We start from the raw sequence: 24,908 nt of genomic DNA on the forward strand, positions 1-24,908 counted from the left end.
AGTAGGAAAATTACAATCAACCTGAATCCGCATCGTGAACCTCTTCAATCCGTGCTACAGAAGGTTCTTCAATTAACCGCTGTGTCGCGGTAGCCTGATCCGATGGCTGGCTTCGAACAAGGAAAACGCGTCTTATCTCGGGCCCAATTCGTTCTATATGCAAAAGGGTCACGAAGTGCGTCCACTCCCGCACATGCAGCCTGAACCAGGGCCAAATCCAATTCTCTGGAAGTAGCGCGAGGAGAATCGCGACTACGGGAATGCCAATAGTGACCAGGGGAAATATCTTGTCGAAATTAGCCACTGGTGTACTTATATGTGAATGAGTACTTACCTGACCAAAAGAAAATTTGGGAGGGTTAGGGATGACCCAGTTTCGTTGGATGGTGAGTTCCGTGGTGACGACTACGTACACCCATTGGGGGAGGTACAGGAACACGACTGTGCGGACGGCATCTGCTGTTCCGGTTACATACCCATCGAAGCTACTCGGCGTGGCGGCGGTGTAGACATACTCTCCTAGATCTAGAAACTGCCCCACAAATAGTACACTGAGAATCGCTGGGGAAGGCATAACATTAACCAAGAACGGGAGAAGAAAGGGGATTGTCCACTCACGTATAGCGATGTGAGGCCCTTGATGAACAGCCGAAAAGTTCTTGAAGAAGAATACAAACTTGGTATCAGCATTACACTCCGGCTGATTCCCAAACGTCTTCGCGTGGCTCCAGATGTACAGGCAATAAATGACGAACCCAACTATCTGAAGCACCGTGAAAGGGAGGTATCGGAGAGTGTGCGTTCGGTCACCGCAAAGACTTTTAATAGAGAGAAGCCAGACGGCGCTGACACAGTGGATGTAGCAGAGGTAGGAAACTATGATGGCGTTGTAAAGCGAAAGATTGTGTTTGTCGGCTTCGGCGGCGGCGGAGAAGAGGAGGGCGGTTGAGGTGAACCAAGTGGCCCAGAAGGGACCTGTGCTGTGTATATGAACTGACTACAGGTTTAATATATGAACAAAGATGTACCTTCAGCTTCGAATCTGGGCAATAGAGCGCCAACGACTGGACCGATTGAGATGTAGTACTTCCTCCAAAAATGATGTCAGAACATACCTGTAAGTAAGTTCGTTAGATAAAACGTTATCCGAACCCCTGCAGTGCTTGGCTATTCAGAAAAATTATAGTTATACGTCGATGGTAACTGACCAATTCCCGAAATGTCCGGATCCTCGTTTACCCCATTGCAGATCCTTGCGTGAATTGTCCCATTATTATTTGGTATGCTCGTCGGGGAGATGGTACTGGACGGCCCAGTGGAAGTTTGAGATATTCCTGAGGCTGAGGTGGTCGATCCGGTACAACATGAAGAGCTAGCCGGCGACGATATAAGGAATGACGTTCCAGAGGTAGTTTGCGAATCTCCCGAGGTAGAACCACTTGATCCAGTGCAACTGGTCAGGGACGATAAAGGGAATGATGTTCCGGAGGTAGTTTGCGACACTCCTGAGACAGAAGTGGTCGATGAAGGATAAATGGTTGACGGTATACCAGGATATATCGAGTCATTTACAGTACATGTCGGGGAAAAAGGCGGAGCCGAATTTGAATAAGAAGGGACTGGAATGGTGGATGAACATGTGGGTAAGGAGGGCCAGTGAGGCTGAGTTGTCTCCGTCAAAGAGATCCATGCTGAACATCCATTCGACGTTGGGATATTGTTCCGGGGTACGTATGCGGAAAGTGAATAGAGCGGAGGCGCTGGAGAGTGGGGTGCGGGACTCATTTTGACATTATACACTGCGGTGACCCCTGTTTTTATTACGATCAGAGCTTGACGCCGAAGATATTTTAAGGTATCTTGACGCCCAGATGTTCGTGACCTAAGAATATCTGGGTAAGTGGATTCCATTGGATAAAGGGCGCCATGACTGACATGTAACTGTATGGCGGCTGTCAATGCGCCAAAGCGGACTAGCTCTGCAGAACTGCAGAACTGCTGACTAGTCAAACTATATGAGTGGTTTTATCCCATAACTTTGAGCTATCAGCGGAATCTAAATTGAGGAAAACAATTAGGACTCGGAGATGACTAGCATGGAACTGTGCATACGACCTGGAGGTCGCTGTCAATGTAGAGATCGATGCGTCAAACTTGCTTGTCGGACGAGACAGATTAGCGCTGCAGAAATGGGCCAGTCGACCTAAATAAGCCGTTTTATCGCATAACCTTGAACCAAGAGCGGTATCTATGTGATGAAAAATTGGGTTACAATTAATTCTGGGGTTGAGCAATGAGTCGTCTAGACAAATAAATACCTTTACTTTAATTTCCCCGTCTGAAGAGGCTTCACCGTTGTCGCCACCTAATCCGCCCTCGTTTTTCGTTCTAAGTTAGCGGCCGTCATATTGGAGAGTTTACAACGATTGTGGTTTTGGGGGAAGAGAACCAAAAAGGAAGCGAATGGTCAATTTGATCCGGCGTTGCCGGAAGCATCGCCACCGAAACACGTTCATCAGCCGCTGGTATAAATACAGGGATCAAGGCCATGGCTGTTTCCTTGAGCTGGTCTCGATACCCCCACAAAAATTCACCATGCACTTCGCACTGCGGCTGGCCGCTTTCGCTGCCCTTCTACTCACTTCACATTCCGATGCATTGTTCATCCCAGTTAAACGGTGAGAGCCACGATTCCGGCGCTGTGGGCGATGAGCTGATTATTGATGACCTGTGTATTAGGGATATGCTCTGCAATGGCCACGCGGGGCTATGCGATCGGAAATATGGAAATACCACCTTCCTTGGCTCACACGACTCTTTTGCAGTTAGCACGAGTGTCTTTGCTCGTATGTTGTCTCCCTAAATTTTTGGGGTCAGAAAAATTTGCCGACTGATGATTTATCTTTCAAGTTGCGAGGACGCAAGAGGTCGACGTGCCTTCACAGTTGAGGAGAGGTGTTAGGATGTTGCAGGCACAAGGACATATGTGAGTGCTCCCTCTGCCGCCCGCTATCTTTCGTTGACTTCGGCCGAATGGTAGGAATGGGGGGAAACTGCATTTCTGCCATACCAGTGAGTCTCGTCACCTCTGAACATCTGTTTCTCTTCTTATCTCCCTCCAACAGCTTGTGTAAGATGCACCCACGAATTCGAAGGAATAAACCAACTCACTCAGCTATAGGGTCTCTACGACGGCGGTACGGTTGAGCAATACTTGAAGGACGTCAAGTACTTCCTCGATCGCCACCCCAACGAAGTCCTTACCTTCATATTCACCAACCCCGAAAACCTCTCCGTCGACAAGGTCTGGAAACCTGTGTTTGATAGTTCCGGTGCGCCCACTCTCATCCCATTACATGTCATTTTCTAAGTTCAGCCCAGGGATAACGAACCTAACATACGTCCCTCCCCAACCCGTCATGGCTCGAGACGACTGGCCAACATTGGGAGAGATGATCGCCTCCGGGAAGCGGGTAGTCGTGTTTCTAGATAAAGGCGCAGAGAACAAGACGGATCCGTCCTCCGCGTTCATTTTGCCCCAATTCCAGATGGTCCGTATAATCGTCTTGAACCATTGAAAGTGAACATTCTCATCATGCATTGTCAGGTCTGGGAAGACCCTTATGATCCCACCGATCCTAAATGGCCATGCAAGGTTGATCGAACCGCTGGTCCTCTTGCTCCAAGCCAACAGCTCAATCTGATGAACCACAACTTGAACGTCAACCTTATCCCTGTTGGTCACGGCGTTCGCCTTCCTGATCGTCTGAGTAGCCCCAGAACCAACGGCATTAGATCGTGAGTTTTCCTTCAACTGGTTTGTGGGTGCTCTAAGCATCTGATCCCTTCCATTATTCTTTCTAGGATATTAAAGCATGCGTACAATTGTGCACCTATAGTGGAGAACCGCGCTCCGAATTTCGTCATGCTGGATTATGTCAACATTGGGCAGGGGCTGGAGGCTGTGAATCGATTGAATGGGTTTGCGTTTGATTCGTGATTGGGCGAGGGTGCTGCGCGTATTCGTCCATAGCGAGCTAAGTGTAGGGTGTTCAAAATTTGCAGCGCGAATAAAAAACAGGATTTCTACCAACTCTCTTTGTAAGGGCGTCGTCTTCAACGTCAGACGGGGGAGTGGGAGGCAGTTAACGCCAAGGAATTTCTGAAGTGTTTCGTCTTAACGAAGGGACCTGATGGCAATTTGGTCGGAGCCTGGTTATCATGGGAGAAAGAAATGTTTTTCCATCCTTGTGCAGCACAGTAAACTAGATATGAAGAACCTTCGAGTCGAGTTCATAATCGTATTAGTCAGTACTTTCAAAATCGACTGCTCCCTGCACCGCTATTTTTTATTGATCACGGTGGAGTGGGCGGGGTGCGTAATTTACTAAGTAGTGTCAAGGACTCGTCTAATCGAGTAGCACGCACCAACAACGAAGATGTTGGCTGTTAGACTACGCTGTTGTCTGCAGGAGTAAGAATGACGCATACTGTAATTTATAGCCATTTTATGGTCAACACTGCAAAGCGCCCATAATGCACTGCAGCCACTGGACAGCATTGATTGTAGACTATTTAAGGGGACGCTAACCCCCCAGGAATTATCCTGTGTTGAAACGAATCACTCTCTTACATTCCAATTCCATTCAACATGTTTTCTGCTGGTCGCCAAGGTATGACTTCACAATTATTTATGTTTTCTATTGACATTGAACTCACCGGTCGCAGAAAACCGCCGTAATGTCACAGCCAATCTTCAATCCCACGAAAATGAAGTTGAAGCTGAGAACATCGTTTACCCAATGCGCCCCGAAAGAATCGAATCGATCCGTCGTTGGGCGAACGATGTCGGTCGGGAACAGAGCCAACAGAACGTTCAGAGCTCAGGCCGTATCCATTCCGGAGTCGGAACTTCCTCGCTGGAGAAGTTCACCGCTTCTAGTGAAAGCGATGAGATATCCGTGAGCTCCGAGGATGAAGACGATATAGCTGATCGTCTGGACCGTGCTGCTCTTTTACTCAATCTGAAGAGTTCCAATGTCCATCACGCGAAACCACCGTCATCTACACGTTCTCGACCTCCATGGACTGGTGACACCACACAAACGCGACGGGGTCCAAGAGCCACCGTAAAGACTAGCGTGTTCCAAGATGTGCACGGTCTCAGCCTGGGGGAAGGGACTTCCATCTATAACGTTGGTGGGTCTGTCCGCGTGACTCGTCGTCAAGATGGCGGTACAGTGAGAGAAACTGTCATCGTAAACGATGGGAGAAACACTACTGTTTTCAATTCAGTAAATGGCAGACCGATTGGCCCACGGGAGCATAACCCTCTCAAGACTCACCACCATGATGCAAGTGGCTTCCAGCACCGAGAAAGAAGGTTCAATTATGATCGTCAGCCCCATTCTCCCGATTACAATCAAGGCTCACAGAGATTGAACACACTCAATGCTCTTCCAAAGGGTCTTCCTCCTCGCCATCTTCGTGGCAATCAGAATCGTAATCCCAATTACATCATTCCTCAGTGGGGCTAGACAAATTCAACGCAACCATCCGTGAACGTAGGCAGAGAATCTAGAAATAAGTTTTTTTAACATCGATTTCCACATGATAATGGCAGACTTTACGAAGCTTGTAATGAGAAAGCGGTTGTTGAGGAACAAGATAATTAGAAAACAATTTATTATTTTTGATGAGATGTGTGACAGATAAGATGATTGCGTGACTCGACAATTTCCCCTTCTCCCTGCTCGTTCTTTACCATTTCTTAGCCCTGTCTTAACCCAATTCCAAAGGATTTGAAAGGGCTGTACGCGGTAAGAGCCATGGCGTACTTAAATACTTATTCTGACCATCATAAATCCAGGTTTTACATGGTAAAATACAGTGGTCTTTAGGCTAAAGGACGTCGCTGAGACATACGTTCAGCCCGTCTGCAATGACTGCGGTGGAACGGTCATAGAGTATGACCATGCGGCCGGAAACGGCTTTTGCATCAAATGCGGGACCGTCGTCGAAGAAAATGCGATCGTGAATGAGGTCGCATTCGGGGAGACGTCGAATGGCGCGGCGATGGTTCAGGGTTCGTTTGTGGGTCAAGGAGCTAGTGAGTGTCGTTGTGTTTCGTTTACATTCACATCTGATCTTTCCGGAGCCCATGCAAGGATTAGTGGGCCCTATGGTAATAGAGGGAACAATGAGTCACGGGAGCAGACGATAGCGAATGGTGCGTTGATTATGGTTCGACTCTACCCTACTTATCTGCGTTTTATAGCCAGCAAGAAGATACAGAGTATAGCGAACATATTAAGACTCTCAGAGGTCGTCTGTCTCGCAGCAACACGAATGTATACCCTCGCAGTTGAACACAAATTTACCAAGGGCCGAAAGAGCCTAAACGTAGTGGCAGTATGTCTCTACGTGGCATGCCGTCAGAAAGAAACACGAAATTACATGCTCATCGACTTCTCGGATTTGCTTCAGGTACGTTTTTTCTGTTCACCTTAAGTTAGTCCGCGTCATCTCTTCGGACACCAGGTCAACGTCTTCGAACTTGGCCATACATATCTCCAACTTGTACAAACTTTGAACCTCCGTCTCCCCCTCGTTGATCCCTCCCATTATATCTCCCGCTTTGCCGCCCTCCTCGAGTTTGGGGATGAAACACATAAGGTGGCCACCGACGCCGTGCGCCTCGTGCAACGGTTTGACCGAGACTGGATGACGCGCGGTCGGCGTCCAGCTGGCATTTGTGGAGCCGCACTTTTGTTGGCGGCACGCATGAACAACTTTCGGCGGTCTGTCGAGGAGATCGTCCAGGTGGTGAAGATTGCGGACACCACCCTCAAGAAACGATTGGATGAATTCAAAGCCACACCAAGCGGAAGTCTCACTCTCGCAGACTTTAGGAACGTGTGGTTGGAGGAGGAGATGGACCCACCTGCGTTCACGAAGGGAAGGGAGAAGGAGGAGGCGGAGAAGGAAGCAAGTGAGCAGGGCGGTGCTGATTCAACAGTGAATGGGAAAAAGAAGGCGAGGAAGAAGAGAAAGGGGAAGCGGAAAAGGGAAGAGTCGGATGAAGAACCGGAAACCCAGGAGTCGGTGCAACCTGAGCTGCCTCCCGTCGACCCGTCGCTGCTGAATCAGGGCATTCTGGCAGGGACAACTGGGGGACCACTATTCGAGCCTGATCCGGAGCTGGAGGACGATGAATACAGCAATATCGATCCTGTCCTACTCCAGCCTACCACTTCCCTTTCTGCCGCCCCTTCGACCTCGACACCGCCGGCCTCTACGCTGGTTGAAGAGACTGCATCTACCGTGCTGGCGGAAGAAGTGTCAACGTTCCTTCAAAACACTCAAGGGACTTTATTGACCGAAGCACTCGATGAAGCAGAAAAGAGGCGGCTGGCGCAGATATCTGTCGTTGACGAGTTACTGGGTCTTGACGAAGCTGAATTGGATCGCTTCATATTGAGTGAGGATGAAGTAAGGGTCAAAGAACGCGTTTGGGTTGAGCTGAACAAGGAATACCTCGAGGCGCTCGCTGGTAAGTCTTTCTCTGAGTGTCAGAGTTTCCCCCTTTGTCTCCAAGGTTTGTCCGTTTTGCTGAATGGTTCTTTTTGTTTTCAGCGAAGGGCGATCAACAGGAAGCGGCGACAACGACCAAGAGCAGGAAGGTTCGTACCATGATCAAGCCAAAAACTTTTTCATTCATTCCGTTATTTGTGTATGTTTTTTTTTTCTGACCTACTTTCGTTTGTTTTTCAGCGACGAAAAGGCAACAACAAACCACGAGACGCGTCTACCGCTGCCGGTGGAACAACCGCGGAATCTGTGCGCAATCTCCTCAAGAAGAATCCCAAATACAGTAAACGGATCAATTACGACGCCCTCAAAGATCTCTTCATTCAAGGCGGTGGTCCCCCGTCCTTCACCGCCAATATGACCCTCGGGAATGACGACAAGGATGACGAGGATTTGTACACCATGGATGACAAGAGTGACGGGGAGGGGATGTATATGCCGACTATCATCGTCGAGGAGGAACCGGGCACTGTCGCAGGCGCACCGCCCAGCGCAGCGGGAAGGAAGGAGGGCGGGGGAGTGCTACGGAATGAAACGGAGGTGGAGGACGAGGCGAGCGATGATGAGAAGGGCGATGATGATCTTGGCTGGGATGACGTATATGAGCAAGAAGTTTGAGAAGAGGGTTTATAATTCGGCACTCGAAAAGATGGACCTCCGAAAAGTATGTATGTGTACAATACCAGTGTAGTGTAAATGCTATGTGCGTCTTTTTATTTCGTTATTGGTAACCTATCTGTGTCTTACGCAACAATTTGGTCAGTAGTCGTGTAATGGCACCTGTGCGACGCTCGGGTGCCAAAGATGCAGTGCTCGCAACATCATATCTAAAAAGAAAAAAGTCCCGGTGTCTTACCAACGTCGCAACGGAATACCTCTGATATTCATTAATTTGGACCTGTGCCCTCTGCTGGAGCAGATCTAGCAGATCTCTCCCTGGCACCGGTACATAACAACTAGAGGAGTTGCTGGCGTCTTGGGAAGGGGGCGTGATCGCATGCCGGTATCGAAATAATTGTGTACATAGTGGACGTGCGTCCAAAATCGTTCTCTGGAAACACAGCTCAAGGGGGGATTCGAACCCCCCACCGGTTTAAATTTCACCCCCCAGAAAGAAGGCGTTTGTGAAGTTGAGCTAGCTACTAGGCTATTTACATCTTATTTACGGTAGACCCACCGGCAGAGATAGAGTGCCATCCATCTGATAGTCAAAGTATATATCCTTGGCATTAGCAATTGCATTCAGCTGAGGTAGGTACGCAAGTAAACGATTGTTTATTATTTAAGTACTCCTACCCCCGACAAATTGCAACCCAAGCTCTATTCGTATCAATGTCATGAGCATCACGATATGTAACAAAACAACTTGTAAACCACAATCGTCAATGTACTGGAGCGTATATAACCGCCACTCTTTCGGCCGGCCGCAGTGTTTGAGGGTTTTGTCGGGATACTGCTGTTCGTATTGTTGTTCTGTTGGCTGTTGTAGAGTGAGTTTGCGCTTATGATACGACGATGGAAAATCATCGCTTACATTAAACCATTCAGTTGGTCGGCCGCCTTAAATCCCTCGCCTATATTTATGAAATCGAGAAGGATAAATTGCGGATTTCTGTTCGATCCGAGTGAGAGACACCCATTTACGTGGGACATGATCCTGGATATTTAGAATACCTTGAAAACTCGAAAATTAGAAATAAAAAATAATGACTACGAACGAGGGGATTCCGTTTGTCGTGCGGGCATCGTAAGGATCTGTAATGATGACGCCTTGAGGTGGAAAAATATTCTTGTTAAGGGAGTGGTTGATGAGATACGTGTGGTCTTCCGTAGCTAATGGACCATGGATGCGATCGATACTGCAAGGAAAGCTGGCGTTCGTGACGCTGAAAGGGGTCTCCCATATCTGCGGAGAGGCTCAGTTAGTTGGCCCTCGCATCAAAAATCAGACGAGGGAACCATAGAGAATTCTGGCAAAATGAAGTCGACCGCTCCGGTATTGGTGCTCGAGTCCATGAAGACAACCACTCGCTTTCCACTGTCTATCATGTCTCCCAGGGTTGGCCAATCCGATTGTTTGAGGGGAATGGTTGGGGGGACGTAGATTAAAGGGGTAATACCTGCCCGGAGTTACTGACGAAATAATAGAGGACAAGGGATGACTTACTCGAGTTGTCAAATGCAGGTTTCCATACGTCCTTTACAGACAACCCCTCCGGGTTAGTAAAAAGAAGGGCCAACACTTCATTGCGCGTCTAGAAAGGTCTTGACTTTCTTTAAATAATTTGCCACGCTGCCACCGTCGAATAGATACTACAGCCACAATAAAAAAAAGGTGAGGCAGTCCCACAAGGGGATTTATTGGTCACCTACGCAGCCTAAAATATCAATAGAAACTACATGATAGGTGTCAAGAAACGCACTTGTATGGCAGAAATGCAAAACCCCCTTCCTGTTTCTGTTGAGTGGATGAGCGAGGATTTAAAAAGTAGAGGCAATGACGTGCAGGTGTGCTTGCGCTTGTAATAGGCGAACACCCAGAGCTAGCTGGGTCGGGATATCCACCTCTTGATCTCTTGCGACTGTGGGGGACGAGATCCGAAAGTCAGAAACGCATATGTTACGGTTCAAGAATCCTTGAGCTCCTACGCGCTAATGGGTCGATGCTATACGCAAATGAGTCGTGCGCTCCGATAAACGTCACGTTGGAGTATCGGCGGGTACATAATTCGGCATGGCCGTTGCAGATTGTCGCTCTAAATCAATAGGTGTCCACAGTATTAGTCAGTTAAGAAAGGATGGGAAGAGTGAACGTACCTTTTTTCAGCGACAGGCGAGCCCAGAATGACAACCGTCCGGATCATTACGATGGCCATAAAACTCGCTTCTTTCCACCGAGTACGCATTACGGGACGTTTGGGACGATGGAGGGGAGGATAGTGCTAATTGAAGACTATATATTGACTTTCGAAAGTGAGCCCTGAGAGGTCGACGTTCCTGGAATGACACATCGGCAATCAAACGCACATACTGCAGGACCCAGGTCGGGGCCTTCGGGGGCGCGAGGGGGCGCGTGATAGGTAGGTCTTTCATAAGTTATGGGAATTGAATTGGAATAAGCGAGTTGTGCTGGATGAGCGAACTAGCCAAGGAACTAGCTGCAATTTGGCGGACTAGTATTCTCCAATCGCCTACGTCCTGGACGTCAGACGACGAGTCCGCTCTTGCTTTCCACCGTTCAATATTCGATCCAGCCGGAGAGGCCATCAAGCTGTTCATCTTGGACTTGTCTCGAGTGGTTGTTGTGGTTTGGTTGTGGTGGACACTTGCGATAAAGCACTTTTGAGATTCCGCCTCAAACTTTAATCCCAAAACGGGAAGTCGCTTTATTTTTAGAATTCAACCAAACAAATCGGTGTTTGGTGTCGCTTGCCCTCGCCCTTCAAGGTCCCAACTCGACGATGGCTGCTTACAACTCCAGGAGCTCACCAACCTCCGAGAAAGATGTTCGATGCTCGTAGAGCCTGAGGTACATGTATGATGTTGTATCAGTGAGTATGTCTGACTCTAAATGCGGAATAGTGATGAAGACTGACTTACTTTTTTATGTCATTTGCAGCTGAGGACAGACGGCGATATCAAGAATGATCCCCTTTGCATGACTTCGTAATCAACGCTAGAAAATATGAATCCAAACAAAATCCAAATGAAAGTTAGTGACTTGGTCAAGATTTCTATAATATTCTTCTCTTTTCTGCTGGTCATATCCCTCGGGTTTAAGTTGAATCATGACCTGACCGAGAATGTTTTGAACTTTGAAACGCTTGATGCCGCTTGGATGCCACCATCGCCCGTGTGTGAACTTCGCATACCATGCTCGGCTTGATGTTGGCTTGATGAGGTGGTTTTACGTAGGGCATGTCATCTCCGTTGCGGGCACTGACACGGGGAAGATGTTCACGACTGGGCGCAGATGAAGCAAAAGGCAAAGGCATTCAAGAGATAATATTTACAAACACAACCGAGAAAGAAAAGTGACACCTGATTCCCTCCCCTAATCCTTCAACAATCCTCCCTTCAACAATCCTCCTGAAATGTCTTCTACTCTCCAGCTTATAAACAAACTCATGATATACCTAAGAACAGCTTGTGGCATGACCCAATATGCCTACGGGCCGTAGCAGCTTGCATAGACCGAGCAAGCGTAGGTTTCACCAAGGCAGTCGTTATCGAAGTTTTGGTTGTTGGCGCGGTAGCAAGTGTAGGTGTTGCCACCGGCGTTGATGGTACCCAGGACCTGGTCAGTGGCCGCACCGCAGTTGGACGTCGACCAAGTGCCGCTGCCAGACGGCGTCGGAATCGTCGCCCCTGAAGTGGAGCACGACCCGTCGTCGTAGAGGAAGGAAGAATCGTTGCTAGCGATGAGGAGCGTATGGTCAGAAGTTGGAAGTACAAAAAAAGGGGCCCTAAATACCATGATCCGAGTCTGCTGTCACCCCAGTGGATATAAAAGTTGTTCACGCAATCAACGCCGTCTTCACCGGCAGGAACGCAGCCGTTGCAGTACGACATGGTGAGCTTCTCGTCACGCTTCATCAGTGTGCTGGGGGTGGCAACAACAGCCCCGGCCAGGACAGCAGCGAGGATAGCGCGGATATAAAACATTTCGACTTGTGGAGGAAGAAAGGGTCTTGGATTCTTAGCTGGATGCAGATGGTTGAGAGAACAGGACGACTGGTGGGAGATGAGGATTGAAAGAGGTTTATATACTGGCCCAGATTGCTTCCGAGTCTGAAGAAACCTCCACCTTAGGCCTGACGCTTCTGAGCAGTGAGTGACAGCCTCAGACGAGCTCAGAGGTCAATTCTTTTGATGGTCGTAGTTGGCCAGTGACGAGTCGATTGGTATATCTCGATCTGGTTCGCCGACACATTCTGCCTTCTTTTTGAAACCGCATTAGCCGGAGTTGCAGCGTGCTACATAGGCTACCGCTATCTCAAAAAGCACGAATCGGGTGCCATTTCAGTACTTCGCTGCAAGTTGGAATACTTCGGACAAATCTCACCCAGACGCAGCCAATGGCATCCATCCACGGATGAAGAGGTTGCTTGAGGACTTCCGTAGGGGGAATAACATGATTGATCCCGCACCTTTCTTTTTTGGGCATTTTGGGGAGCACGCGGCGTTCTATACCGCCGCCGATGCCCGCCAGCTTGCAGGAGAGGCTTTATTCAAAGAAGACCTGTATCAAGCATCACGTCGTCAGTATTTCTTATATCTTGTAAAGTAGCGATACTATAAATCACAAAATACAGCCATTCCAGCTTTCAGCTTTCGTGGTGTTCGAGTTTCGTCCGCACCAACTTGATTTACGGGTCCACCCGCTTCCGTCGAAACTGATGATACGGATCGCGCGTCCTTAGCCGCACCACCTCAAATGGGTGAACGCCCCTACTAGATGGGAAGATTTGATGCGGCCGCTAGGGTTCGTCGCAAGTGCAACCCCCCATCAATGGCGATGGCCGTAGCGGGACCTTCGCATTTAACCGCCTGGCCCACTCAACCGAAAACATGAATGAGGGCGTCGCAAAAGATATAGCCCTTCTTGAGCGATTGATAAGCGGGCACGGGCTGTCTGATTATCAGTGGGAAGGGTTGTTCAGCATGTGCGAGAAGTGTGGACAACATTTTATGCGGCCATGCCAAAGTCTGCAAGAATGGCTTGATTGTCCTCTGAGGTGGACACTGCAATGTTCGTAGTAACTTTGTTCCTCTGAAAATAGATGAAACATACATTGAGTACCCGGAAACCCCGGGCCTCGACGTTTGCATCTTCCGAGAAAAGCAATGATATTGTTTGAAAAAACACCCATCAACGGGGCGTGCTATTTTCAATGTATAAAACTTGCGATTCTCATTAATACCGAGGAGGACCTTTCTGATCTCGGGTGACATCTGCACACAGATGCGACATGATGAGGCTCAGGTGAAAGCTGCTCAACGAATGCACGTACCCTATCTTCCAATGACATCGTCTCTCGTCCAGCGTATTGTCAAGCGTTATCCGTTTCGAACCACTAATAAATCTAACACCACCAACACTGAAAGGTGATCCCATTTGATTAGAAAAAGCAACAACGGAACAAAACAGGGAACTTGCCCATCACCCAAGCTGTCATCTACTTCGAAAGCAATATCGCCCCCACTAAGCTCCTTGAACAGCTTGGCAACTGCTTCTGAAGCTTGCGCAGCTATGGCAAGGTCTGATTTCCGACAAGGACGGTGACGCTCGCTTCCATGAGTTGCAGCAGGATGACGCCCTCTTGGAACGGCACATATCAGCTTTAATCGGTTGTTAGGGTTGTGATTGAGCGGTGAAGAAGAGGCCCTGGAGGTGCTCTTCTCGTCGATGGAGGAGCTTTTAGTTGGTGAGTGTGGATTGGGCGCTGTGTGCTAAAAATTACTCATGAGTCGGTGTGCGTGAGGTTAGTAGACGAAGCGTCAAACGGACATCTTCTTGGGCGACCTCAGTACCTGATGGATCGCCTTAGCTTGGAGGTCTGTGTAAAGGACGATCGTCAACTCACCATGTTCACGTCGTCATTGAGTGCTTGATTTCGATCTCTTCCTCTTCCTCCTGCTCCTCCTCGTTATCGCCGTCTACCTCGGTCATAGGCAGCTGCACCTTCTCAACCCGGATAGCGTCCTTAACCTCATACACGTCCAAGGCAAACTGTTGTAGTGAGGTACCGAACGAGGGTGCCAGATGCAAGAGACGTTGTCATTCGAGCGTCATCAGCTCCTCTAGGCCGTCGTCCATAGCTGACGAAGGTCGGGTAAAGTCGATCAGGGGTAGGATTTGTCCGTAAAATTGAAGGCTCTGCGCTTGCGTCACGTAATGACCTAGTCCCGAATCGAACAGGATCTCTCTGGGTGAAGGGACAACATTTACTTTGGATAGTATTCTCCAGATGTGTGCGCCATTACACTGCTAGGTCGCATAATACCCCTCAATCGAGGCTGGGTAAGTCATGTGGCGTGGAGAGTTATCGAAGGCAAGTTACTGCGGTAGTTGTCCCAAAGCACAGCGGTAGTTCAGTCGTGGGTGATGTCATACATAAGCAGCGAAAATACTTCAAATAATTATTTGTCTTTGCTTACCTTGTGCTTACCAAGTAACCTACTACTTCAGTGAACAACGTTTCCTGCGAATTCCCCAGCACGTCGTAAAATGGACAGTGCAGAATTTCATGTTGCAGTAATGTCCTCGGTTTTTTCTTTCGAGACTTAATTAAGAGCAAGCAAGTAGGTGTATGATGCTGTCCGCCTCATACCAACTTGTCGAGTCACAACTTATGGTGAGTGTTGTGCTGCCTTGAGATCTCTATGACAAGTTTGTTCAAGCCGTGTATTTTGGAAGGTCACATTGCGAAGATGATTGGTATGCCAAGACATTCTCGCCACGTAGGACAAGGCAAGTTTTTTCCCCCTTGACAGGCAAGATTCACAACAACGAACGCGTTTATGAAGCTCTTAAGTTCATATCTCCTAACGCTCATCCCATGGTTCCTTGGCATCGTGTCATTGGTTCGTCTGGCACAATATCCTCTCGTGGACCTGGAACCGATGGCGCCCAGCGCCAGAGGGATGCGCTAGTGGCAGAAGGTGTCGAGGTAACTGTCGGGAGAACTGGCGAATTGCGAGTCGCCTTGACGCAATGGGGTTGGTTTCCGCAACCAAATTCGCTACCGAGCGCTGCCGATGATCAGGATTCCGTGATAGACTCTGAAGAGGAAACTGTATAACATATGTAGAACTGCGGCTTTATGGCTAGGGAGCAATGGGGTCCGACTGGCAACATCTTGAATACTTTCGCCCAACTTGAAATCATCGTTGACTTCTTATATACTACTAATATAGTTCCTTCCTTGGTTCATTTTGGGCGCCTAGAAATCAGTAACCGTGGACTCTAAGCCTCGAATTTCCATTTATAATTTCTTACCAGACAGGATAATGCCCACCCTGAAAGAAGGACGACACAAAAAATGAACAGAAGCTAGCAAAGCACTTAACAACCCTCCCAAACAGCCTTCCGACCTTGCTTGCGAGGAGCCGCTAGCAGGCACTTTATTGACAAACCGAATTTATATTCACCAATTCATGCCGGAAAAAATAATACCCGCCCTGAGTTAAAGAGAGACGCCAGGATATAGAGCAAGTTGGTCATTTTTGAACGACACAGAAAACCGCTCGCATTGAAGTATCAAGCCATGAAAAATTCGTAAATGTAGCACAAGGAAGCACTGACCAACCCACGTCTTCAGACCCTTTAGAGGCCGGCGGGGAAATGACTTCTGTCCTTTCGACCTTGCGAGCTTGCCGCGCAATTGCAATGACAAAATTTCACTGCTCCGGAGTCCGCGCCAACGTGTGCACTGTCAGGGAATAATATGAACTTGGAGACCTGTAGAGCAACTACGAGTGCAAAGAGAGAGATCGCGTTATGATTTTGATTGTCCCTTAGGCTGAATGGAATTTTTGAAAGCGTGAAGTTGAATCACAGTCGGGCCAAATGATTCTGGGGGTATTTTTTCACTTCCACCGAGATCAACAAGAATTAGGGGAGCGGGTGAATCGGAAATCCAGAAATATTGTGGATGGGTGGGAAGTACCGACAGGAAGAATTTGGTGGTCCGTTCTTTTTTTAAAACTTGATTGAAGTCGGAGTCCGCCGGACAAGACGAAGGGCCTTTCAATCTGTATGTTAAAAACCTGGGGTGCGAAGGAATCTTGTGGAGGGTCTAGAGATGGGATATGTACTACGATTTTAGCCCATCCGGTGAATGTACAGAGGGAAGTTGTCGGAGTGATTTCATGAGAGTCTTCCTCGGAATTGAAGTTCGCCTCGTTCCAACGGTGGTTTTTTAAAGCTCCAGTCCACGCTACACCAATGCACCAAAACTGCTCTATCTGCGAATTTCTTCTCTGTTCGCCACACGAAATGTAAATCACTTTGTTCCTAATCCAGACGGGAATTTGCACAAAGATTCTTTGTTTGAGGGAGTTTCCTTGTTGTATGCCTTTGAGATTATCAATCAGTCCCTTATCGCATTCCGGGACGGTCGCTGGGCGTTCTTCACAAATACAACAACAGGAAGCCTCGTGGAGCGGAATATCAAAAACGCCCATGGGCATCAAGTGGCTCAGGGATGCCATTGTCCTCTCGCGTTCGAAAGACCGACTGTGGCTCCTTTGAAAGCCTTGTGGCCTTTGGGGGGAGGGATATAAGAAAGGCGTACACGCACGCAATCCGATATATCCCAACTCATTCAAAATCACCGCCCTCTCCCAACCCTCCCTTCAGCCACAATGCCGAGAGATTCCTTCCCCCCATCGAGAGCTAGGTATGGTTCCTTTGTTTCGCTTGAATCAAGCATGAACATATGTCCAAACCAGGGTGGATAGGAAACTCCCACATTTCGACCTAACGAATCTCCTGGAAGAGCATGTATACCTCCCGATCATGGCCATCGATCTCCTGGTAGTATTCGACCACCAGGGCATATGCGACGAGCGCAACGACCTCTCCGTACCCCGGCCATACAAACAAAGGTTTGCAAAGGACCCACCACGCGCAAACCATTTTGCGATCTGGTTTACCTTTGACAAGGAGTACGTCGGCATAGATATCGTGCAGGAGAACGTCCCCGTGGATGCATATTTGAACCCGGAGCCAGAAAAAGAGTCGGCGAGGGGTGTCGTCCGCATCGCGTCGAAGAAAAGCCCGACCGAGGATAATATAGGCTGCGTCATGAGAGATCCGCGACCCATGCGCCCCATTACAATTGATTCGATCATTCGTCTGATTAGTTCTCGGGGATTGCATAAATATCTGTTCCGGCCAGTGCATAAGCAACAAGCGGGGTGCCGGTATTGGATGTCGCGATTTGCTAGGGTGCTTGAGGAAGAGGGCATTTGCAGCCAGGGATTCCAGATGCAAGTCGACTATTTTCTAGGCTATTACCATAATCGTCCGCAGGTCAAGACTGCAGGTGGGAGATATAAAGACGGTGGTTCTTGGGGGCCTAGGTTGGATATGGAATGCGCGAGGATTATTCCTGGTGAATTCTACTATGAGCAGGGTAAAAACTTGGAGGAACACCCAGAAAAGGGGCAGGACTACCGTTAGAGGTGTAGTTTACATTTAGAATTCAAAAGTCAGTTCAGGACTGTGGCTGTGCACTGATTGTTTGTTGAACACGTCGCCTTTGACACGTCCTTCCAGCACCACCCACAACGTCCAGCGGTGTCAACCATGGACATCCTCCACAACCAGCTCAACAACATCCAGCAACACCTGGCCTTTGTGTCCACCAGCCCCATTAATTGGATACTCTATGTCCAGGTGTTCTCATGGACAGTAACGCTCTTCGAGTCATACCTCTTGTGCGCAGTCTTTTCCGTTTTTTTTTTTTTTTTTTTTCGTCCATTTTTACTGATATATTTTCTGGTGCAGACTGAGGCAGTATCCTCTTTACTTCAAGAAGGATCCTCCTGCGGCTCTAGCAAGCCATTTTGGTCCGGGGGTGTTCGAAAAGTCCCAAAATTATGGCAAAGACAAAGCCAAATTTGCGCTCTTCTCCGGCCTGTTCAAGCAGGCTTTGGATTCTAGCATGCTTCAGTTTGGTTTCTATTCTTGGTCTTGGGGTGCTTCAGGAGCGTTGATTGGCAAGTTTGGCTTTGGGTCCGAGTACCAGGTTCGTCGTCTTTTTCGAACAGAGGTTTCAGCGTGTCTAACCATTCTCAAAGATCCTCCAATCCATCGGATTTGTCTTCATTCTCTTTTTCCTCTCTTCTATTCCTACTCTGCCCTTGTCTGTCTATGCCACGTTTGTCCTGGAGGAAAAGCACGGCTTCAACAAGACCACGCCCAGCCTCTTCGTCACGGATCTCTTCAAAGGCTGGGCTCTCGCATTTGGCCTGGGCGCTCCCTTCCTCGCTGCATTCCTGTACATCTTCCAATGGGCTGGGGACCGATTTGTGCCCTGGCTCATGGCTTTCATGTAGGTAACCCTGAATACGTATCAATGCCGCACGATTGACGCCTTGATAATCAGGATCTCGTTCCAGCTTGTCATGGTCGTCCTCTACCCCACCGTGATCCAGCCCCTCTTTAACAAGCTCTCTCCCCTCGCCGAGGGTAACCTCCGCACCAGAGTCGAATACCTGGCTTCCAAGCTCAAGTTCCCTCTCAAGCACTTGTACGAGATCGACGGCTCCAAGCGCAGCTCCCACAGCAATGCCTACTTCTTCGGTCTTCCCTGGGTAAAGCCATTCTCCTTTTTCCTCTACTCAGTAGTGTAACTCAACATGAAAAACAGGCCAAACACATCGTCATCTTCGACACCCTCATCCAACAAAGCAAACCCGAAGAAGTCGAAGCCGTCCTCGCACACGAGCTCGGCCACTGGTACCACATGCACCCCACCAAAATGATGGCCATCTCCCAACTCCACATCTTCACCATCCTCGCCCTCTTCCCCGCCTTCTTACACGCCCCGCCCCTCCTCCGCTCGTTCGGCTTCCCTAAAGAGGTGGCAGCCAACCCGCCGACAATCGTGGCGTTCCTATTGTTCCAGATGATCTTGACGCCCTTGGAGGCGTTCGTGAGCATCGGGATGAATGCTATTAGCAGGCACTATGAGTATGAGGCTGATCGGTTTGCGGTTGAGCTCCAGGATCAGCTTCGTGAGCCGAGCATGAGGGATATGGGTGAGAGGCTTGGAAGGGCTTTGGTTGCTCTGCATGTCAAGAATTTGTCGACTGTTTGGGTTGATTGGCTGTACGTTCTTTCCCCTCGTGTCAATGGTCAATGTCTGATGTTTTTTTTTTTCTGCTCTAGGTACTCTGCATACCACCACTCCCATCCTACTCTTACTGAGCGGTTGAAAGGGCTCGAGGCGTTCCAAGCACGGAGGGAGAAGAAGGCGATGTAGATCTTGTCGTTACTTGTTTAAGCATGGGTCATACATACGAGGGACAGGACATGTACGGGATAGCACCAATTGTACTACTCTTTCTTGCCCGCCGTTGTCATGATTGGTGGGAGGCTCTGTAAGTCCAATCCAACAGCCCTAAACACCCCCGATCCTTGTCTCCCTTGACCCCCGATACTCATACACCCTCGCATCCTCTCTTCCCTTCTGCACATCCACGCTCATCAGCACGGGTACAGCCAGCCATATCATCACAACGAGGAAGAAGAACGCGTAGCGGATGTTTCCCGTCATGTCCGCTATGAGACCTACGATCAGCGGGCCCAGGAACGAGGAGGACTGGAAGACGAAGGACGAGGTTAACTTGGTAGAGAGTGGGGGGGAAGAAAAGAAGGACGAAACCTTGTCTGTGATGGAGAACAAACCGTACCACCTAGCTTCCTCACCAGGTGGCAACAATTCCGCGTAAAACGCTCTTGCATATCCCTGGAAAGCACCATACACCGAACCTAACACACATCCCCCCCCGTCATCAGCCTCCTTCGTCCTCACACACACAAAAAAAAAAAAAAAGCCCACCAAAAACAACAGCCAACCCAAACATCTCACCCCTTGTCGTCAACCCCCCAAACCTCGTCCGTCCCTGAAACACGAAACCCAAACACCCATACGCAGGAATCAAGCTCGCCATTCCGACAAGAACGACCAACACTCTCAAATTCGTCCACCCCATCTTTGCTTGGATCTTTGGCCAGATAAGGGAGCCGAGTATCCCGGAGAGGGGCGTGAGGATCCCGATGAGGATGAGGGAGGAGGGGGTCATTAAGAGTGAGGTTTTGCCGAAGAGGATGGCTGTTGATGTTATTGTTGTGAATCCTTTGAGAGTGGTGTAAGTTGGGGGTGACGAAGAATGGAGGGGGAGAAGGGGTAGGGGACAAACCATCCGAAAGAAGAAACCACGCAGCCAGATACTTGAACGTATTCCTCAACTTTTTCATCTCCCTCCACCTAAGCATATCGCCCAACCTCACCCACGCAGCTCCGACTTCCTTCTTGACGTCCCAATGGGCCTTCATCCTCTCTCCCTCTCCAACAAGCGCATCATCATCCCAGACACCCCCCTCTGCGAAAGGCAGCCAAAGCCACGCAGGAACACTAAACAAGCCCCACCAAACCCCACTCAACCCAATCGCGACGCGCAGAGCAAACGTAGACCCATGCATCATCGTCACAGGCACCAACGCCACCAAAAGGAGGAATATACCCGCCCCATAACCCAGTGCGATGCCAAGTGACGATATTCGAGACGTCGTGCGGGATAGAGCGGCGTCGTATCGTGCTCTAACGTCCGAGTGGGAGTGAGGGCGAGGGATGAGGGGTGAAGAGGCGTAGTCGGGGTTTCCATTATCCCTTTCTTCTTCTTCTTCTTCTTCTACCTCCCCCTCTTCATTTCCTCGTTGCTCTTCTAGAATCTCAACAACCTCCGGCGCCTCCCTCGCCAACCCAGGCAAATACGCATTCATAGCCACCACCGACGCTCCAAAGCCTACGTTCGCGCAGATGGCGAGGAGGGAGGAGAGGTACCATATTGGAGAGGAGGAGGGGAGGAGGAGGAAGAGGGTTGAGGAGAGGGAGCCGAGGGCTGCGAATGATAGGAGGAGGGCTTTTCGGTAGGGTGCTGTGTGTGGGGGGTGATGTGAGAAAAGGGATAAGGGACAAGAGGGAAGAGGGAAGAGGCTTACGGTGGTCTGCGATTCCGCCCATTGAGATTACGGTTAGAGCTTGGAGGGCTACGGATATTGAGTAGACGTAGAGGCTGTGGGATGTTTGGATGTTAACGATTGAATTGAAGAAACGGAGGAGTTGGAAAGTGAACAGTCCCTAAACGAAATGCCTGAATGAGGGGCGGCAGGCAACGTAGACTCTGGCTGTACAAATCATGTAGAGGGGTGCAATAAAGACCACTCCTGCAAGATATCAAAGCGAACCCGCTAACCTTGACCAGGGCGACTGACCCCGAAGGTTGAGAGCGAGGAAACGACCCTCCCGACGCACACACTGGCATCCTCCTTCATCCATTCACAGCGGACGACAGACTGGTCTACCAGACAAAAGAGAGGTGCTCCAAGGTCAAGTAAGCGTGGGGGGGGAGGGGAACCGCGCCTCTCTGATGGCTGGCATCCACTGCGGGAGGAGGGTAACCACGGTAACCTGTGGCCTGTGCCCGAGCGAATCACGAAAAAGCGCTATCGGGAGGGGAAAGCCCCCGAACCCCCCAAAGTTCTCGAGCATGAAGATCCCCCCCCGTAGAATCACCACCCCCCCAAACACCTATATCCTCTCTCTCTCCACAATCAACCAAAGAGGCGGAAATCCTAAACGAAAAAAAAAAGAAGACCTACCTGAAACTCGCAGTATCAATCCAAACCCCCGCAATCCTGACGACACACCTCGCAGTCGAGGGCGTCATCCTAGCATTCGTCGTCGCAGCAGCAGAAGAACACCGCTCCGTCTTCAAAGGCGCCAAATACCCATTATCCCTAGCGAATTGTTCGAGGCAGATGGGGAGGAAGAGTGTTAGTGAGACGATGACGAAGACTTCGCTATAAAACAGAGGGAGGGGGGTTAGTTAGTTTGTGGTGAGGACTCGGAGAAGGAGGAAGAACGGACCTGGCAAACGCATAACTCAACCACCCATTCAGCTTCTTCTTGTATGCCGAGTTGGTGTTGGTGTTGCGTGGGAGTGAGCTAAGGAAGAGCATAGCATGGAGATGACGATGCGAGTTACGGTGGTGATGGAACGGAAAGAAGAAAGCTGATCTCACGGGTCAGTGTTTCAGTGGTTCACTTTAGCACTACGGCAGCATATATATCAAAGAGGAGAGACGACGCCCATGGAAAAGATATAGGGGGATGTGTACAAGTACAACAACAAGATACAAGGTAACCCATGGTCTAGCAACATCACGGTATCCTCCTTCGGATTCCCCTCACCCACCCTCCTCCTCCGACCTAAAAAGAACATTCCCAACATTCAGCAAACCCGAAAAAAAACTCCCCAATGAAAAAAAAAAAACAAAAGGACGTATGCGTACCTGCCCAAGATGCGCATCTACCTGATCCCCATCCTCCATGCCCAGCTATGTATGGTCCGCGTCAGTTTTCACATGAAACAAAGGAAGGAAGGAAGGGGACCTACCGAAGCAGGCGTATCCTCTTTGTTTATCCTATTGCCGTCGTACGTGAATTTGAAGGTTCCTGTGTGGAAGAGAGGTGGTTAGGAAGGATGGTAGGAGGAAGGAGGGAAACAAGGCGGAGGGAAGGAAGGGAGAAAATGAAGGAACGGGAAGGGACCGAAACGAAGAGAAAGAACAAAAAAAAAAAAAACGCGCCTGGTTCTTTCTGAAATCGTTTCTACCACATCCCAAAAAGTATCACATCAGTATCCTCAATCAAAGAAAAAAACAGGAGACGCATGCTCACCTCCGCCGCCTCGAATATCTTTGCAAACTTCATATTCGCCTTGACTTTTACGGTGATTTCTGGAGCACGCGTCAATACGAGTCTGACTATAGGTATAAGCTTTGAGACATACGAGAGCCATCATAAGAGATGTTCAAATTGAGCTTTGGCTTCACGTCTTCGTCTACTGGTTCTTGCGACATCTTTTGGAAGTGGTGGTGATGGGAATGATCAACCTGATTTCAAAGTCACGGTCACGCTTAACAGCAATGAGGCGCGTGGCACGTGTTGTGTTATGCTGTCACACAATTGCCGTTTAGCGGCGAACCCAAGCTTTGAACGAGCTTGCGAGCCGGACTGTCACTCCGAGGAACACCCTTATCAAATTACCGGATAGGCTAATCCTAGGCTATGCATCCCGTCTCTAAACCCTCCGCAAGATTTTCTCGGACCCCAGTCGAAAGACCCTTGATCTCGTCCACACTCCAACTTTCAACTTTGAAAAAACAAAAGTAACAAGCTATTCCTGTCGTTACCCACTCCCCGGGTTCTTTTGGCGCTAGTGAGATTCAATTTCAAGCCTCAAGTTCAAAAAAAAAAAGGACAGACGAAACTGAAATGGGATCTCTCCCCCCCCCCTGCCCCAACAACCTCAACCTCAATCTTCCAGAGTGCCAGTGGTCCAACCTTGGGCTTGGAGCTCAGTCCACAAATCCACATTTCAATGCTGTCAATAAGTACCCAATATCTGACAAACTTGAATTCTGCGCTTGTACCAGGCAACCCACATCTTTCTTTGGGACTCGGAGGTCGGAAGTCATGCGACTTGAGTGATGCAGATAACGTGTTTACAAGCACGCCGGAAATATGGGCAAGCGGCTTGTCCCACTAACTCGAACCCTCTCCCCCTTCCTTGCTCTACAGCTCTCCAAATTCATGACATTGCACACGTTGGCACGGACTCCCTGAGAGTCTTTGGCACTAGAGATCGTTTGAAGGGAAGCTCAAGGTCAATGGTTGCCGTACTGAAATTTTGACATCGCAATTGCGCAGGCAAGGCTGCTCGCAAGGTCGAAAAAAAAAACAAAAGGAGATACTATGCACCTGAAGATGTTGAGTCCCCGCCGCTCTAGAAGGCCTCTGATGGGTGTTGTTTGGGTGGGTTGATCAGTGCTACATTTACGACTCGGCCCATTCCATGACTTGAGATATTCAAGGCGAGTGGTTGTGTCGTCCCTGAAATTTGAAAAGTGACCAACTTGCTCCATATCCTGGCGTCTCTCCCTCTTTGGGTGCGGATATTATCATTTCAGGCATGAAATGATAAATAGAAATTCTAGTGTCTGTCAATGAAGTGCTCGCCAGCAGCTAAAATTACCGGCTGGCTCGCAAGAGATTTTCAAGGTCGGGAGGGTTGGTCGGTGCTTCACTAACTTCTGTTCAATCTCTATGCTTGTCCAAGTGGGTAAAAAATCCGCCTACATTTTAAATTTGAATTATTGTAGCGCAGAATTTTTTCTTGTACCTCTAATATATTTCCATTAACCCGCCAACATTTTTCTGGCCCACTCAAAGACTTTTGTAGTCTGCTCAAACACTTTGTAGCCTGCTCAAACACTTTGGTAGCCCGCTCAAACATTGCAAAATATTATTCACTCCGCCAACATTTTCTTTAGCCCCACACACATTTTGTAAGTTGTCAAGATATATTTTGCCTCATGCGCATATTTAATTAAGGCTTTCCATTTTAAGAATGCCGGCTTGCCGTGCTTATGTAATTGATCTCTCTCGGCACATTCGGCACACCCAGGGGGAGCTCTAAAGTACTTCTCGCACTCCTGCGTCCGTCCGGCAGCGTTT

General features: G+C 49.1%; 10 protein-coding genes across 10 annotated transcripts; 6 read left to right on the forward strand and 4 right to left on the reverse strand.

The window, feature by feature from the left end:
* Positions 1–16: 16 nt before the first annotated feature.
* On the reverse strand, positions 17–1,785 carry LACBIDRAFT_331448 (uncharacterized protein; the record flags this gene model as incomplete). Its single annotated transcript, XM_001885876.1, has 6 exons — positions 17–286; positions 335–561; positions 619–975; positions 1,029–1,090; positions 1,116–1,167; positions 1,209–1,785. The coding sequence occupies 6 exons, from the start codon at positions 1,783–1,785 to the stop codon at positions 17–19; spliced, it is 1,545 nt and encodes a 514-aa protein (XP_001885911.1).
* Positions 1,786–2,562: 777 nt separating this feature from the next.
* LACBIDRAFT_192720 (uncharacterized protein) lies at positions 2,563–4,094 on the forward strand. Its single transcript, XM_001885802.1, has 9 exons — positions 2,563–2,678; positions 2,740–2,846; positions 2,911–2,986; positions 3,041–3,072; positions 3,126–3,130; positions 3,182–3,332; positions 3,382–3,551; positions 3,608–3,798; positions 3,865–4,094. The coding sequence occupies exons 1-9, from the start codon at positions 2,596–2,598 to the stop codon at positions 3,998–4,000; spliced, it is 951 nt and encodes a 316-aa protein (XP_001885837.1). The 5' UTR covers positions 2,563–2,595; the 3' UTR covers positions 4,001–4,094.
* Positions 4,095–4,651: 557 nt separating this feature from the next.
* Positions 4,652–5,537, forward strand: LACBIDRAFT_307163 (uncharacterized protein; the record flags this gene model as incomplete). The annotated part of the gene is made up of 2 exons (XM_001885803.1): positions 4,652–4,673; positions 4,729–5,537. The coding sequence occupies 2 exons, from the start codon at positions 4,652–4,654 to the stop codon at positions 5,535–5,537; spliced, it is 831 nt and encodes a 276-aa protein (XP_001885838.1).
* Positions 5,538–5,937: 400 nt separating this feature from the next.
* LACBIDRAFT_143618 (uncharacterized protein) lies at positions 5,938–7,911 on the forward strand (the record flags this gene model as incomplete). Its single annotated transcript, XM_001885804.1, has 7 exons — positions 5,938–6,109; positions 6,158–6,233; positions 6,282–6,486; positions 6,541–7,104; positions 7,310–7,346; positions 7,367–7,605; positions 7,774–7,911. Coding segments are annotated over 7 exons (1,431 nt in total), but the record flags the coding sequence as incomplete, so codon positions are not given.
* A 5,570-nt stretch (positions 7,912–13,481) lies between these two features.
* On the reverse strand, positions 13,482–14,180 carry LACBIDRAFT_307166 (uncharacterized protein; the record flags this gene model as incomplete). The annotated part of the gene is made up of 5 exons (XM_001885877.1): positions 13,482–13,545; positions 13,605–13,691; positions 13,751–14,043; positions 14,098–14,124; positions 14,178–14,180. 5 exons carry the CDS (start codon positions 14,178–14,180, stop codon positions 13,482–13,484), a joined length of 474 nt encoding a protein of 157 aa, XP_001885912.1.
* A 719-nt stretch (positions 14,181–14,899) lies between these two features.
* Positions 14,900–15,389, forward strand: LACBIDRAFT_148929 (uncharacterized protein; the record flags this gene model as incomplete). Its single annotated transcript, XM_001885805.1, has 3 exons — positions 14,900–14,948; positions 15,011–15,054; positions 15,093–15,389. Coding segments are annotated over 3 exons (390 nt in total), but the record flags the coding sequence as incomplete, so codon positions are not given.
* A 1,570-nt stretch (positions 15,390–16,959) lies between these two features.
* LACBIDRAFT_331454 (uncharacterized protein) lies at positions 16,960–17,779 on the forward strand (the record flags this gene model as incomplete). The annotated part of the gene is made up of 2 exons (XM_001885806.1): positions 16,960–16,994; positions 17,047–17,779. The coding sequence occupies 2 exons, from the start codon at positions 16,960–16,962 to the stop codon at positions 17,777–17,779; spliced, it is 768 nt and encodes a 255-aa protein (XP_001885841.1).
* A 111-nt stretch (positions 17,780–17,890) lies between these two features.
* LACBIDRAFT_191551 (uncharacterized protein) lies at positions 17,891–20,099 on the forward strand (the record flags this gene model as incomplete). Its single annotated transcript, XM_001885807.1, has 7 exons — positions 17,891–18,036; positions 18,107–18,347; positions 18,400–18,653; positions 18,708–18,915; positions 18,972–19,432; positions 19,493–19,552; positions 19,958–20,099. The coding sequence occupies exons 1-7, from the start codon at positions 17,906–17,908 to the stop codon at positions 20,097–20,099; spliced, it is 1,497 nt and encodes a 498-aa protein (XP_001885842.1). The 5' UTR covers positions 17,891–17,905.
* Positions 20,100–21,898: 1,799 nt separating this feature from the next.
* On the reverse strand, positions 21,899–22,348 carry LACBIDRAFT_307170 (uncharacterized protein; the record flags this gene model as incomplete). Its single annotated transcript, XM_001885878.1, has 3 exons — positions 21,899–21,932; positions 21,989–22,189; positions 22,257–22,348. The coding sequence occupies 3 exons, from the start codon at positions 22,346–22,348 to the stop codon at positions 21,899–21,901; spliced, it is 327 nt and encodes a 108-aa protein (XP_001885913.1).
* Positions 22,349–22,550: 202 nt separating this feature from the next.
* Positions 22,551–23,251, reverse strand: LACBIDRAFT_307171 (uncharacterized protein; the record flags this gene model as incomplete). The annotated part of the gene is made up of 6 exons (XM_001885879.1): positions 22,551–22,598; positions 22,682–22,726; positions 22,786–22,844; positions 22,979–23,000; positions 23,070–23,128; positions 23,182–23,251. The coding sequence occupies 6 exons, from the start codon at positions 23,249–23,251 to the stop codon at positions 22,551–22,553; spliced, it is 303 nt and encodes a 100-aa protein (XP_001885914.1).
* Between the last annotated feature and the right edge of the window lie 1,657 nt (positions 23,252–24,908).

The sequence above is a fragment of the Laccaria bicolor genome, genomic scaffold (genome assembly GCF_000143565.1).
Source record: "Laccaria bicolor S238N-H82 LACBIscaffold_34 genomic scaffold, whole genome shotgun sequence".
NCBI lineage: Eukaryota > Fungi > Basidiomycota > Agaricomycetes > Agaricales > Hydnangiaceae > Laccaria > Laccaria bicolor.

Coding starts and splice junctions, on each gene's coding strand:
- LACBIDRAFT_192720 (XM_001885802.1), top strand. CDS start 2,596: ATGCACTTCGCACTGCGGCTGGCCGCTTTCGCTGCCCTTCTACTCACT. Junction 2,679..2,739: donor TTGTTCATCCCAGTTAAACG/GTGAGAGCCACG, acceptor CCTGTGTATTAG/GGATATGCTCTGCAATGGCC. Junction 3,799..3,864: donor AGAACCAACGGCATTAGATC/GTGAGTTTTCCT, acceptor TATTCTTTCTAG/GATATTAAAGCATGCGTACA.